This window comes from Aspergillus foveolatus (assembly GCF_047715535.1).
Source record: "Aspergillus foveolatus strain CBS 279.81 unplaced genomic scaffold BDW70scaffold_2, whole genome shotgun sequence".
NCBI classification, from domain to species: Eukaryota; Fungi; Ascomycota; class Eurotiomycetes; order Eurotiales; family Aspergillaceae; genus Aspergillus; species Aspergillus foveolatus.
Genome location: NW_027396066.1, coordinates 1 through 14,319, shown reverse-complemented (window position 1 = coordinate 14,319; position 14,319 = coordinate 1). Strand labels below are relative to the sequence as shown.

Here is a 14,319-nt window from a genome sequence, read left to right as displayed (position 1 = left end):
TTGAGCCTCATCCGTAGCAGACAACCCTCTAGGCCAAAGGCAAGGTCAGCGCAGAGGACCCTAGAATATCCTGTCCGTGCATAAGCCGGGAGGCGCCCACCACATTGCTTGGGCATTTCACCGAGGTTCACCGCACGCCCACAGTTGCGCAGCATCCTTGCAAGACTATGACCTGAGATTTGAGGGAGCACCAATGGGGGGAGGAAGCGGGGAAATGAGACTAATAACGTCGAACATAGCATGGTTTAAGCAATTGCTTAGCATTATGATCTCATAGCCAGCCGATTTTGCCAATAGTCTCTCCTTGGCTGATTCAATCGATTAAGACCTAGAGTCCTAGGCATAAAAGCAATTAGTAGTAAGGCCAAAACTGCCGAGGATGAACGAGCCTATGCCAGCTCTTCTTTTAGATGATATATGCCAAGATTTGGAGGCCATGCGGAGGTGTGGTTGCAGTGGAACTCCCCAGTCTGGGGACTCACAAGACGCCTCAATAAGCCGAGGAGATGGGCATTAATGCGGAGGTCGAGCTCGACATGCTGAGAGGCGTTGTCAGAACAGATCGAAATTAAAGCCTGGAAAAACTGGCCCTCCCATTGGTGGTTCTAGTAGGACTGGACTCGTGGATGCTGGTTGATGGTTGAGAAGGAAGACCTTGGAAGTCTTCACCCTGGTTCAGGTACTAGGTCATGTGACAAAACAGCATCCGGGACCTGGGCACGCCTTGGTGGTGACCGATCGAGAACAGGACCCTGCCTAGACAAGCGTTCTACGTAATTAGAAACGCACAATCGGGCTCCCAACGATGAGCAGCAAAGAGCCACGCAGCTAAAGACCTCATGTGATTGAAACATGGATCGATTCCTGGGATCTGCTGCCGGGTGTGAGTGCTCGGAGGGCTGTACGTAGGTAGTCGGCATGCCCATCCTCTTGACTGATGATAATAAACACTCAGCCGTCTTGTCTCTTCTGCGCTGACTTCTCTAACGACCCTGGCGTGCGTAAGCAGGCCTCCAAGCTTCTGACGAAATACCTGAAATGTATGCCAATTGCTTCGGCCTATCCAAGATTGTCAGGTCAGATGTGTCTATTTCCGGCTGACATCAGGCATATACCCTTTTTTTTCGAAGCAGCCGTTGGCACGATGTGCGGGTAGGTGGCTACCTCACAATCCTCAAGTGTTCCTGGTACTACAATATCATAGAGGATTCGACGTCCGCATTTCTAATTAGTAGATCATTAGTTCACTTCCACTACCATGCTATGCCCTTTGTATCTGCATACCAATGACGCAGACAGCAAAGCAGCTGCTATACATCGTCTAATCAGAGCATTGTCGACTGATGGGAATACTGTCGCGAACGTGATGACGGCTAGCATGCAATGGACAACACCCCGCGAGCAGGTCCGCGACGGCCGTCTATCATTTGTTCTCTGTTCAACGTACTCTGGTCAATGCTGGAGCTGGAGATCAGGTCGTAGGAAAGGATGCTTCAAGGAGGTTGGGATCAGAATGGCAGTGCTGAGGCGTATATGATGAGTGCATATTGAGCCCCTATCGAAGCTCTCTCGATAAGTATCGACCTTTTTTTAAAGATCCTGTGCGTTGAACTGTCTACGCATAACGGCCCGTTGAACAACTCATACCACCAGGGGTGCCTCCGAACGCGTTCCGGGGCCTCAGCGGATTTATAGTACCCTGAGTTAGAGCGCCAGATTACACAACAAAAGTCCATTGGGCGACATATGAAGCAATGCAGCAGCTCGTTAGCACTGTTGAGGCGAACATGAGGTGACCATTGGGCCATTCAGCGGCCTGACACGCTCGTGGCTGAGGGAAGGAAATCTGATCCTGCTGGATAATTCACCCTAATCATCCTCCTCCCCAGCCGAGAGGACTGAGGTACTTGCTTAGACACGCGTGCTCCGTATACTTCTATGAAGCTTCAATCATTTAAGGCATTCTCCGAATAACACATTATAGTTATTTTACTACAGGCCCCGTCCTGAAACTCGAAAAACAGGGCATGAATTTATCAATTGACTTGGACCCCAAACAAACCAGGTCTCCCACTCATGTTATTGCCAGTGGACGGCACCTGTCTTGCCATCAGTTTATGTTCCATAGACTCTTCTGCATATATATTGTCCTACCCCTTCTTCCCTAACCAAGTTTCCTCATGTTTATCTGCGTGTTCTACGTCACCCACAGTCATTCATAGATTTCAGTTCAAGGCCTGTATGATGTCTCGCCATTCCGATGACATCGCTGACCTCTCAGTCCTAGGACAAAAGGCAGTGTCTACCGCAGCTTGATACCGGGTAACGGCCTGGTTACAGAAAAGTTATTCGGAGGAAGGACGAGATCCCGGTAGGTGCTTTAGTTCTGGACGATGACCATTTATAGTACACTGAGCAAACGTATCAATTGACATATGATATCAGCAAGCTGCTCCGCGCGTCAAAGCAGGAGCGTCGGGATATCAGTAACGAACAGTAATTCACCAGGAACGGTAATCCACGGCTAGACTATTGCTCTTCGTCCACGATACTCGTTCGACAGTGTAAATGCTGAGTACGCTGTCAATATCCCATGATTTTTGCCTGCGAAGACCAGAAGCCATGAGACTGTGAGCCCAGCTTCTTGCAGAAAGCCTCTGAGATTACCTATGGCAGATAACTCAGTCCAAACAAAATCAACTTGGGGTTTGCAGGGAACTGCAAGAATGGTTTCCCTGATATTTGGTGTCCGAGTATGGATCTACCTCCCCCGAAGCAATCAGTTCGCCAAATACTAAGTGTCTAGCGGAAATCACATATAATAGTGCCTACACGACCTTTCTAGCTCTTGGAAAGCATGTTGGTTAGTCTTTTCAATGCCACCACCGGGCATTCAGGGCCTTGTCAAATCTAAACTCGTAGCAGGCAGAGGTTTGGTAGTTATTAGCTGCAATCGATCGATCAAATTAGCTGTCTGCTTCTCTGAAGACATACGGTAACACCTACTCAGTGATGTAGCGAGACGAAGACAAAGGCAATGTGGATGCAGCTACCGAGACAACGTTGATTACCACCATATTCAAGCTGCGTTCTTGCCAGTTCCAACAACTTTTCAATGCCAAACTGTAGTGGTATGAAGCATGCTGCCCGTTGAACAAACAACAAACCCGAAAAAACAAATATATCTGGACATCCGACACATATATATATATATATATATGTCTATAGGTAGACGGATTTAAGTGGAAGTACTGACACAGAGGCAGGTATGGAAGTCGATATATATTTTCTGCAAGAAGACTACGGGAAAATGTACTGCCATGCTCGAACCTGATCCGCTGTTTCATCGTCCCCTTGTATAATGCCGTCCAGCTAGAATTTAAAGGGAGGCTTGCTTGTGGCTAAGCGACGTTGCATGCCTTACTGCTAGTACACAGTCCAGATGATGAGACGGTTTCTTGCCTAGGATACTCTTGCAAGAGGTGCAGAGACATCATGAGGAATAAGTATAGGCAGGTAGGCACCAGGTACAGAGTCTCGCCGGCGGTGGTAGGATGATGAAAGCACGGAGATCTGGCGAATGTTTGCAACGTACTTTTAACGCTGCGCGCGATTTTTATAGATCTTGATGTCATTGTCGCGGACAGTTTCTATCCTCCACCAAGTGGTACGTAGTATATCAGAGGCGACCCAAGAGCAGTGCCACTATGCACGCCGGGATCTGCCATGTATAGACTGCAAATACGGTTAGGCTGCCTTCGGTACGCAAAATCATCGACTAAGCGTATGCAACTCTATCGAAACGTCAAGATGCAAGTTTGCAGCAGTTGCAGCTAGGAATGACTCTTAATATCCAGACTGGTACTTCTGATAGATATCAAGGTGTGATATTGCCCAGTCTTCGCAACCCTATATAGATATGACGCTGATGAGTGCCAATAAGGTTGGAAAACTGAAAGCTGAGACCCTCTGCACGAACCGCAGACGGGCCCAGAATCTCCACAAACACGCAATGACAGGGAACTTAGACCCTCTAAAATCAGAGATACGACACCCGCAAAATCTAGGTCTTTCGGTTCATTGCCACGAGAACCGGTATTCGCAACTCCGCCAGGCCGCTATGTCAGGAAATGGAAAAAAAACCGAGTAGAGGGATGATCCCTCTGGTCGAGGCTTGCCGGAACCCTTCGACCCTGGTCTTCCGTACCTTGTACACGCGGGACAGCAAGGGTTTGTGCGCAAACTGATCAGTCGAAAGATCGCGGGACGCCTCTATGCCCGTCCGGCCGCAAGCTCCTCATATAGGCAATGACCAGGGGGGTCGTCAGCGAAGCACCGGGCCCAAATGCGATATCCCCAATAGAGTCCAGGCCCATCTGTCAAGGCCCAAAGCGGCTAGCCGAGCAGGTGACTGAATCTGTATGCATTGTCAGCACGACTAGCGCGTGAAGGCGCCACCATCAAACCGGAGGTGTGGTCGCACGGTTCCTCGGCGATATTAATATTGACTTGAAGTGGGACTCAGATATCCCGGGAGCACGCATGGTGTGACGGTGCTTACTCTCTCGTCACCAGTCGCATCTAGGGTAGTGGCGCCGTCTGAGACATATGTAGCGATCAGCGTCCAAGAAAAGAGTATCAACACACGCATTGGCTTTCTGCTCTGGTGCTACTCAACGACTCGACCACAGATAGCCAAAACACCATAATGCGAGCGGTTAAGAAAGGAAAGATACAAGAGCTTACCCAGACCAGGACCGTCTTTTGACTTGAACCTTTCTTGAAGTCGAGTCATCCAGAAACGTGCAACTCTAGGAAATTTACCGCCAGGTTAGTTGCACTGGAGGACGGGTGTTACTGGCGCCCAAAGGGAGGCAGGATTCCGGGCGTCAATACCAAGTTGTACGAAGGACATGGAAGCCTTGGAATGCTCAATATCAGAGTTCAGAACACGACGCACGGACGATCATCATCAGACCGCCCGCTTCCCGTCGGTAGAGCTCTGTAGTTCAACCAATTTTTGACGTTTTGAACATAGCCGAAAATTGGTGTTGAACCTGCAGCAAGGCGCGAGGTGTGACCAGTCCGCCTGAATGTAAGAGTCTGTAGTACCTGGTCTGTTGGTACCTACCTGTCTGACTTTGGTAGTTCGCAATTTTTGGACATTTACAACATTTTTGCCTAGGTAATAAAATGACGCAATGTAACTTGAATGTCTACAAAGCAGATTACTTTTCTAGTTTTTCTTAGACTGTCCCGCCCCACACAACCGTTCTTTGCCATGCTGTCTGCAGTATGCACTCTGCAGAAAACTGAAACTTCGCCTCACTGCCCACAAATGTGGCTGTGCATCGTCAGTGTAGGCTCCTACAATACAGTACATTACCGAGGCGCAGTACCGCCATCCCTCGCCGTCGCCGAGTCCGATGTCTCTCCTCCTGTCAGCGGCAATGGCACAGTGCAGGGTCGCCAGACCCTCAAGAAGTTCAACGACTGAGCAGTGCGATGCATCAGCGGTCAAGCCCAATCAAGATTGGGAGAAGGGACTGGGAAATATCGCTCGCTCGTCCCGTCTGTGGTCCGCCGACTGCAAGCGCTTTGCATATCCTCCTCGTGACTCAGAGGCTCCCCACAAGCCCACAAACTGCATTGTACTGTATCGATCCAAGCGACTGCGGCTTGGGCGCGTGCTGATACAACTTCGGCATCACTTTGAAAATCGCTCCATCTGACCTCATGCTGCGGCACTCAACCCTTCTGCCTACCCGTGCTGTGCTTGTTGAGCTGCGGGCAGCGCCGGGAAAGCAAGTCTTCTCATGACCTATTATTGTCCTATCCGGTTGACTGACCTTGGGGCACGTTCAACGTTCAGGCAGGCGCGGTGTTCGCCATCAGTCCTCTGTAACCTCTACCTATGACTAGGGCTCCCGCGTTGGCTTCACAGATCACGAGGCCGGTTCTCTGGAGAAGAGGGGAATCCTTTCCAATGATACCTTGAAGCCCCCTCCGCGGACCTCTGATTGCACGCGCATCCTGGAGAAGGGGAGCTGCGACGTGCGTAAGAAGCGATCCATGGCAACGCCGAAAACGTACGGATGTTGATCAGAGATGGCAAAGGCCTCTCAGAGGCCATCACCCTTTTTATGTTTACAGTTCTGAGATTCTACCCTGCAGCTCGCTGGTGCTTACTCGACGTAACGCCCCAGCATCGGTAGTGACAAAATTACGAAGTGCGTCCAGCCTTCGACGGAGATTCCTGTTCCAGAAAGGCTGGAGATGACCATGAACATGGCTTAGACCAATGGTTGACAATAGCAGGGATGTCGGATGTAGCGTGCAAGCCGGCTTCTTTTGACGCCAGCGAATGAGATGCTAGAAGCGGCTTCTTGTCGCCTTTCAAGCCCGTTTAGCTCAAGAGTATAATGGAGACCGTGGGTCCTTTACCCTTTTCTCCGGTTCCCTGGGATCGTCTTACTTCTCCCCTAAGACTCATCATCTCTGCCCTGAGAAGTTTCGCTTACCAGGGTCGACCTTACTCAGAAGTTTCAGGGGAAAGGAGTATCCCCATCTGGACACGCGTGCATCTTATCTCGACCAGTCAGTCTAGGAGAGAGCTACACGAGGGTTTCGTTGGTAGACAAACCAGATATAGGGCGGTACCTTACAATACCCTTGGAGCGCCGAAGCTCGCACAAGCCGGACGCACACACAAATCCCGATTCTTTGTGCTGCGGGAGACATCTGATTAGTGCCCTTGGACTCGTCCAGCAACGCTCCAATTTCTGAATATGGAGCCTTGAGTTTATCGAGTCCGAGTTCTTCGTGCAGTCAGTTACATCTCCGCTCTCCTCCCATTTCTGGGCCCTGGCCGATGCGCCCATTCCTATTGTGTTCAAGTTTTATTGTGCGAGGGGTCAGAAGATGACCCATGGAACGGCTCGGATAGGAATTTGGACACAATCTATACAGCAAGTGTAGCCGGATCAACCGCCCGCTCGCCTGCATTTGCGACGATCCGACGAGCGAATACCGGGCCAGCAACTCACTGGATCTTGCTTGATGCAGTGCAATAATGGCTGCAGTAGATAACCGGGAGTACCTCGGAGTGAGAGCCTGCTGTTTAAAACTCAGCCACAAGAACACTGTTGTCAAGAACACTACCAGCTGAATACCGCTCCACAGTGGTGGCAAATCGGGAAAGGCCATCAATAAGATCGAGCGGTTGATAGTCTATGCCAAATGGCGTTAGCGAGCTCAAGAACTTTTTTAACATCGGATGATCTTCCACGATGTAGTGGGGTGAGCGAAACACATATTCGACTCTATCAATTCTGCGCCTTTGCCTCATCAATTTTCCATACCCAGTAGTGGTGAAACTTAAGGAGTACTCCTTGTATGAGCCACCCAGGTATAGATCATGCAGCACTATGTGGTCTATACTAAAAAGGAAAAAGAATGCCCAGATGGATGGATGTATCTGCCGTCCTCCACAACCACGAGTCTGACCAAGTGGACCAAACGGGGCTTAGCCGTCACGACTCAGTTGAAGATTTGCCCGTCGACATCATCATTCCTGTTTCACAACTGAAGGTTCTCAGGTTACTCTGCATCCACAATGGACTTTTCACTGGAGGTCAAAGCAGGCCATTCAAGTCCTAGGCTGTGACAGTGACAGTGACACTTTGTAAACAGAGTACGGTTCCAAGGTTCCAAGTTCTATCCGGATCCCCCGAATCAGTCCGCGCAAGCCCAGCGATCTAGACGCTCTGGTCGAACCTTCTTGACCTGTGGCCATGGTGTTTATAGATAGACACGGCCATGTATGTAAGGATGTAAAAGACGTAATCTCAATACGATGTCTCCACCGCGATGACCTTTCTGGACACCTGCATCTGCATCTACTAAGTTCCAACGCTCGGCTCAGCAGAAAAAGCGCAGCTGAGATGGTACGGCGAGTCCGGTCTGCGGCCGACCCTTGACCTGTCCCATACGATCGGATTCCCACTGCTTGCACGAAAGTCGCCGGATCCTCACTTAAAAGCATGGATCTATATGCACCAGGTTGCGTTGAAGATAAAAAGACATCATAAATAATAAAATATAGTTGAAGACCGGTTTTTATTTTCTGACCTAATCAACCCTCGTTGTCGAGTCCGATTATTACCCACTACTACTGTCAGCGCAGGTTTGTTTGGCTCAACTGCAGAGTGCAGAGTGTGTGCATTGGCATTGCCCCTCCCGTCTGCCTGACTCTTCTTCATCTGCTCGTCTCGCTTCGCTACTTCTCTCTCTTCTCCCATCATCGGCTTTTTCTCTACTTCCCTCCTTTTTCGGCCGTCTGGCCTTTTTCTTTCCTTCATACGCTTCGTTCTTTCTTTCTCCAACGATTCTTTGTTTTATACGACTCCGTCTCGCGCACGCTCGCCCACATCCTAATCCAGACACCCTCCCGCTGTACCGGTTCGATCGACTCTGAGCCTCTTGAAGAGAGATATCTAGGAAACCACTGAAACCACTGTGGTTGTGGAGATTACCCCGGAAGACAAGATCGCTGTGGGCGACTGCCGCTTGATGAACGTTCTATGCTATCGACCAACTGCTACTTTTTCATTCCTTCTTGGCCATCTTATCAATAGGAATAATGCCGACCGTTTTACTGCCATCGTCGGCCGCTGCTTTTGCGCCGCGGTCTTCGCCCAACGTGGTGCTGAATTCTCGGATCGAGCCCTGGCTCACGGCCGCCTTGAAACGAGTAAACCGGGTGAAGCGACCTTTGAATAACGTGGCGCAGCATACGAGGTGTCTGACCGAGACTCTTTCGTCGGCGAACGCCATCTGGAATCTCTGCTCGATAATGCTGCCCAAGGCTCCGGAGTCCGATCTGCGCAAGGACGAGAACCCTCTCGTAGAGGCCATATTCAACTACCAGATGATTCACATCGAAGCATACGTGGTACATGTTGATATGGTATCTCAGAACGAGGTCGCGTTCAAACTCACGCCAGAGACGATCGAGGCGCTTGTCGAACACCACAAGGAGGTCTACTCGATTGACGCCGCTGCTAATACGTGGGACTGGGCCGAGAAGGACAATCAGCTGAAGAAGCTGCAGGAGGAATTTATCCAAGCAGCCAACAAGTTCGTTTACCGCACCAGCGCTCAGGCTCTTGAGGGGCTAGAGGAAGATGGCGCGGGAGAGCTGCTTGGTGGTAGGAGTGAGGATGCGAAGAGCGCAATTTCTGCTCTGTTCGTCCCCCTGCTCCCGCCGCCTCCTCGCGTAGTTGATGTCCTTCGTTCTACACCGTTGCTTCCCAGCTCGACAGGACCCGAGACCTGGTGGCATGACTCGATGCAACAGCCGGTATCAATGGACTCATGGAAAGTACTGCCATCCAGCCCAGCACCCGTTACGACTGCGGATGCAAACTCGAGTATGTGGACTGGGCTGAGTGGTATGTCTGACATGCAGATGGTCTCCACGGCCTCTACGACATCGGCCTATAGTCAAGCCTATACCACATCGCCTTACAATACCCTGCAGTACTACAGCGCCGCAGCCACATCGGCCGCGCTGGCAGCGCTTCCACTGCCGAGTATGCTCGTTCAGCCCTGCAGCACAGCGGCGAACATGACGGGCTTTGGATGGGGCGACCGCTATCAGGATCTTGCGTTGCCGTACGGCACGACAATGTAAATGGATTCAAGTCCTAGACACTTGATGTTGACGTCTCCCTGACCTCGCGTGTCTTTGGATTAGATTCCAGGGTTCTTATCGACAAAGCCACGACCAGTCATCAGCATACCTTCAGCACCACCCGAATCCGAGACCATAACCACGAGAACAACAGGGACAAGGTCCCCCATGAAACCAGACCACAGAATAATCGGCATCAGTGCGGCGTTTTCCATGATTTGATTTCAACCCGATGATACTCCACTTCGCTTTGCATTCTGAACCCAGAACATAATTTTTCTGTCATTTGCTTTTTGTTTTGATTTCAGCAAGCCTGAGCGTTTTTTTTTTATCTCTTTGCATCGAGCAGCAGCGGCGGGACGGCTATCTGTGTCTTTTTTTTTTTTTGTATTTTCCCATCCCACATATATGTCATGAAGACTGGTGAGCCTCACGGCTAGGGATATGACTTGGATGAGAAACGTTTACCACACTCGTTGGTTTCATTTCGTCCATTATCAGCGAAATTGGCAGGACTGGTTCTGAGAGCCAACTGTTGCCTTGCTGCTGAACGTCTGCTTCTTCTGGTACAGGTATCAGACTGGAATCGAATGCGGGTTGGAGCAGATGCAACATGGTGCTGCGATACATCCCATCTGGTATGGTATGGACGCAGATTTGCAACTGACAGGTAGCATGGTCAGCTAAGAGGTATTTCGGTCATTTGTCTCAGATCTGCCCGTGGCAGACCACGAGCAGGGTCAAGGCTTCGAGTCTGTGACTCGATCGCCTCCCCATTGATCAATATATCTCTTACTGTTTGGCCGTCAACTGTCAGCTGCCTAGTAGGGTCATCTCCTACTGTCCAGGCTGGGTGATTACCTGGATGCTCGCCATTTGTCCCTCCCGGTGAGGGTATAGGTGACGGGAATCAGATGCTGGAGGGCTGTGCCCACGAAACATTCTTTTCCCCATCGATTTGTATGCAGCTTCAGCTTGTATTTAGTTTGGAGTCTAATTCAAGATACATAAATCAAATTGTTACTCAAACAGATACTGCATAGCCTGGATGTCTTCCTGCGGATAGGTTAGAGCATCGGAAACAGGGCCAGACCAAATGACGTCAGATCCCCAGGCTGCAACGATAGCGCGCTCAGTACTGAGATCAGCTTCATCAATGTGCTTTCTATTTTCTATCTCATTCATCTAGCATCAGCAGCCAAATAATTGACAGAAACAATAACCGCCATCTACCCTTCACCTACAACTTTAACACGACCTCCTCCTCTGACCTGCACCTCCACATGCTGCGATGGCATCCCTCCAAGACTCACTCCTATCCCTAAACGCAACAACCTGGGATGCTATCCCTAGCGACCAATCTTCGCTCCGAAAATACATGATTGACCTCCGAGCCAAAGCCCGTCTGATCATTGACTCCGTCCCCGAGCCCCCACCTTCCGACACAAGAAGCACCCTCAACGACATCAAATTAAAACCCTCACCTGCACGCCTTGGCACAAAGAATGAGTCCACCCTCGCCAACCAAAAGCAGTGGAGCAAACCGATCGTCAAACCAACGCCCAACAAAGACAATCCTCTCGGGATACCGGTTTATAAGCTCTCCGGCACAGACGGCCAAGGGCACTGGTTCGGTCGGCGCAGCGTACACAAGGGTTTACCATACAGTGTGTGGGAGAAGAAACTGTCGAGCGAGATGGCAGAGACATTGAGGACGAACCAGGAACGTGTTCAGAAGGGGCAGGCACCTGACATGGCGGTTCGGGGAATTGGTGCGCAGCGGGGGCTTGAAACGATTGAGGTCAAGGATGAGGATGGGAAGGGACTTGTCGGGAATGTGAATGTTTACCATGTAAGTGCGTCGTTTCCGAAACCGACGACAAGCCGAGATTTCGTGGTTATGATTGTTACGTGGGATAGGGGTTTTGTGGAGAATAAGAGGGACGATGGGGATGTGATACAGAGGGAGGAGAGAGAAGGCCGCAGTTGGATGATGGTTTCGAAGCCTGTAGCGCATCCGGATGCACCAGAGGGAGACGAGTATATTCGTGGACAGTATGAGTCGGTTGAGATGATCAGGGAGATTTTGATGGACAAGGATGGTTCTGAGACAGATGCTGAATCTGAGACTAACCCTGTCGAGTGGACCATGGTGACGAGAAGTGACCCCGGGGGTACGATCCCGCGGTGGATGGTCGAGAAGGGAACGCCGAAGAGCATCTGCACAGATGCAGCCAAGTTCCTAGAGTGGGCGAGTCAGGATTCCGAGGCCGCTACAAAAGCGCGGGAGCAGGCACGAAGCCCTGCTGGATCTAAGACCAGCCAGGTGGATGGGACGGCTGCGAGTGCAGTTGTTGGTGATTCATCAGACAGTGATAGCAGTTTGAGCTCCGAGTATGAGCAGGAGGAGCATCACGGCCTCATCGCGAGCGTGGGTCATCTTCTCAACGCCGGTCTGGAGCGCTACGCGCCGCAAGCTGTCCTAGATTACATACCTACGCAGTCACGGCAGTCATCATCGAGCCATGCGACGCCAAGCTCGAAATCGAACATAATCAACGAACATACTCCTGAACCTCAACAAGAAAAAGATGAAGACGCCCATGACCACGACGACAGCCTCTCGCAAGCATCCATCACCTCCTCCCTCCGCGCAGAAGAAACAACCCCCGTCGACATGCTCGACGTCTCCGCAGCCGATATCCTTCAACGAAGCCGCAAGGGCAAGCTCTCCTCGCATGAGCGGCAACTCGCCAAACTGGCCCAGGAGAAACGCAGCGTCGAGGCCCAGATCCAGCTCGTCCGATCAGACATCCGCGCTCTCGGCCTGCGTGCCCCAGACGAGCAAGAAGTCAAGAAAGAGACAACATCTGCCCGGGCCTCAGTAGACAAGCCTGGTAGTCCAATAAGTCCCAACAGCAGCACCAACAAACTCACCTCCGACGGCACATCAAGCAGCACCACCACCAAAAACCGTAGCCGCTCTGACACGCCGGCCTCCGCGTCCGATACACCAGAGATGCATAAAGTCGCCTCCGGCCTCTTCCGGGAGGAAGCCAAGCTCGTCCGTCGCCTTTCCAAGATTGAGCGGCACCAGATCAAAGAGGCGGCTAAGATTGAGGCGAGGCATCGGAAAGAAGCGGAGAAAGAGGATAAAGCACGATCGCGCGACGAGACAGAGGTTCTGAAGAGGGAAGTTGAGCACCTGAAGAAAGAGTGTGAGAGATTGAAGGGGGAGCGGAAGCAGTGGCTTAGCCTTATCAAGGCGTTGCAGGCGGAGAACACGAAGTTAGCGAGACAGGGAAATGCGGCCGCGATAGATGGGAGTACGAAGTGATGAAATGCACTAAATATGGATATGATCAGGGTGGAACTGAGCATACATACTGTATATTATAATGATAGGAACGAACTCAGAACCTCTGGGAGGTTTATCTACCGATATTTTGTCCGTCCAAGTTATGCCCGTAGAATAACGCCATAGATGTCGCGTAACGTGCATGCCGCATATCATCTATTTCACAACTGACCCCTTACGGCCCCAGATACTGTCAGTTCCACGTGTTGTAGCATATCCGACTCCTCTCAGAATAGTATCACTGTAATCGAATCGAAGCAGTCGCTACAAACCCTGCCTGCGCCGATTCAGACCAAGGGCGTCAAGTCGGCCGAGCCTTTCGCCTCTCTCTTTATGGCAAATCATACGCGTATCCAACCACGTCAACAGCTCGTTTAGTCTCATCGATCGAACCGACTCGTATCCCTTCTCATCGAGGAAAGAGTCCCGCCGGGTATCAAAATCCTTCGTTTCACGTCGCAGAGCGCTATTCCTGCGTCTACAGTTCACAACGTCAGCCCCATCAAGATCCGCGAATCCTCCCGAACAGAAGAGGAGGAGGAGGAGGAGGAGAAAAAAAAGGAAACACTAACCTCCGGCGGAGCTCCAACCCCCCTGACCATCTTCTCGACCATCATAGCACGCACCTTTTCGCGGCTCTCGCCCATTCCCAGCGCCATGTACCCTAGCAGCGGCGGGTGCCCGATATAGCTGGCATAGCTATCGCGCACAATGTTGTTCAGAAACTCGTGCTTGGTTGTGTCAGCATGTCCAGTGCCAATGTAGCGCGCTTGTTGCGCTTCGAGATTTTGAAGGGTGCGGAGCTTGTCGGCCATTTTGGATACGTTTGGGTAGCTTTATGTCCTGATGAACGAGAACCGGTTTTATGAAAAGGTAGCGTCGACGTGCGGAGGGAAAGGGAATGAGAATAGAATAGGATTTGATTTGATTTTGATTTGATTTTGATTTGATTTGATTTGATTTGATTTTATTATTTAACGTCACTCGGCGGATCACGGGGCCCACGTGATCTGCGGCCTCCCAGGGGGCATCTGGACGTGCTGTCTAAATAGAACTCCCTAAAACTAGCTAGATACAGGTTTGGAGCAGCAACTATGGACAATATATGTTGGAAATGAGCGGAAGAAGCATCCGGCGCTACCCTGGCCAGGTCTTCGAGGGCAGATGCCCGTTTTGACTACCTATAGATTGGGGGAAGGGGCCGTACCCTTTATCCAGATAGATGTGTGGACTGTCGCACTATCAAGCGCTCCGGCGGGCCCAGTTC

The 14,319-nt window shown here is 50.9% G+C and overlaps 5 protein-coding genes across 5 annotated transcripts; 3 read left to right on the top strand and 2 right to left on the bottom strand.

The window, feature by feature from the left end:
• Window positions 1-3,839: 3,839 nt before the first annotated feature.
• BDW70DRAFT_146663 (uncharacterized protein) lies at window positions 3,840-4,150 on the top strand (the record flags this gene model as incomplete). Its single annotated transcript, XM_073738608.1, has 2 exons — window positions 3,840-3,882; window positions 3,918-4,150. 2 exons carry the CDS (start codon window positions 3,840-3,842, stop codon window positions 4,148-4,150), a joined length of 276 nt encoding a protein of 91 aa, XP_073600486.1.
• Window positions 4,151-6,789: 2,639 nt separating this feature from the next.
• On the bottom strand, window positions 6,790-7,312 carry BDW70DRAFT_36632 (uncharacterized protein). The gene has a single exon (XM_073743848.1). The coding sequence runs from the start codon at window positions 7,204-7,206 to the stop codon at window positions 6,829-6,831; it is 378 nt and encodes a 125-aa protein (XP_073600485.1). The 5' UTR covers window positions 7,207-7,312; the 3' UTR covers window positions 6,790-6,828.
• Window positions 7,313-8,342: 1,030 nt separating this feature from the next.
• On the top strand, window positions 8,343-9,723 carry BDW70DRAFT_36646 (uncharacterized protein). The gene has a single exon (XM_073743849.1). The coding sequence runs from the start codon at window positions 8,642-8,644 to the stop codon at window positions 9,692-9,694; it is 1,053 nt and encodes a 350-aa protein (XP_073600484.1). The 5' UTR covers window positions 8,343-8,641; the 3' UTR covers window positions 9,695-9,723.
• A 721-nt stretch (window positions 9,724-10,444) lies between these two features.
• BDW70DRAFT_36667 (uncharacterized protein) lies at window positions 10,445-13,284 on the top strand. The gene has a single exon (XM_073743850.1). It carries the CDS (start codon window positions 10,986-10,988, stop codon window positions 13,029-13,031), a length of 2,046 nt encoding a protein of 681 aa, XP_073600483.1. The 5' UTR covers window positions 10,445-10,985; the 3' UTR covers window positions 13,032-13,284.
• Window positions 13,285-13,518: 234 nt separating this feature from the next.
• On the bottom strand, window positions 13,519-13,867 carry BDW70DRAFT_155331 (splicing factor 3B subunit 5 family protein; the record flags this gene model as incomplete). The annotated part of the gene is made up of 2 exons (XM_073740025.1): window positions 13,519-13,530; window positions 13,625-13,867. 2 exons carry the CDS (start codon window positions 13,865-13,867, stop codon window positions 13,519-13,521), a joined length of 255 nt encoding a protein of 84 aa, XP_073600482.1.
• Window positions 13,868-14,319: the final 452 nt, after the last annotated feature.

What these genes read in the sequence shown, in the direction of transcription:
- BDW70DRAFT_36632 (XM_073743848.1), bottom strand. Translation starts at nt 7,206, where the DNA reads ATGGCCTTTCCCGATTTGCCACCACTGTGGAGCGGTATTCAGCTGGTA.
- BDW70DRAFT_36646 (XM_073743849.1), top strand. Translation starts at nt 8,642, where the DNA reads ATGCCGACCGTTTTACTGCCATCGTCGGCCGCTGCTTTTGCGCCGCGG.
- BDW70DRAFT_36667 (XM_073743850.1), top strand. Translation starts at nt 10,986, where the DNA reads ATGGCATCCCTCCAAGACTCACTCCTATCCCTAAACGCAACAACCTGG.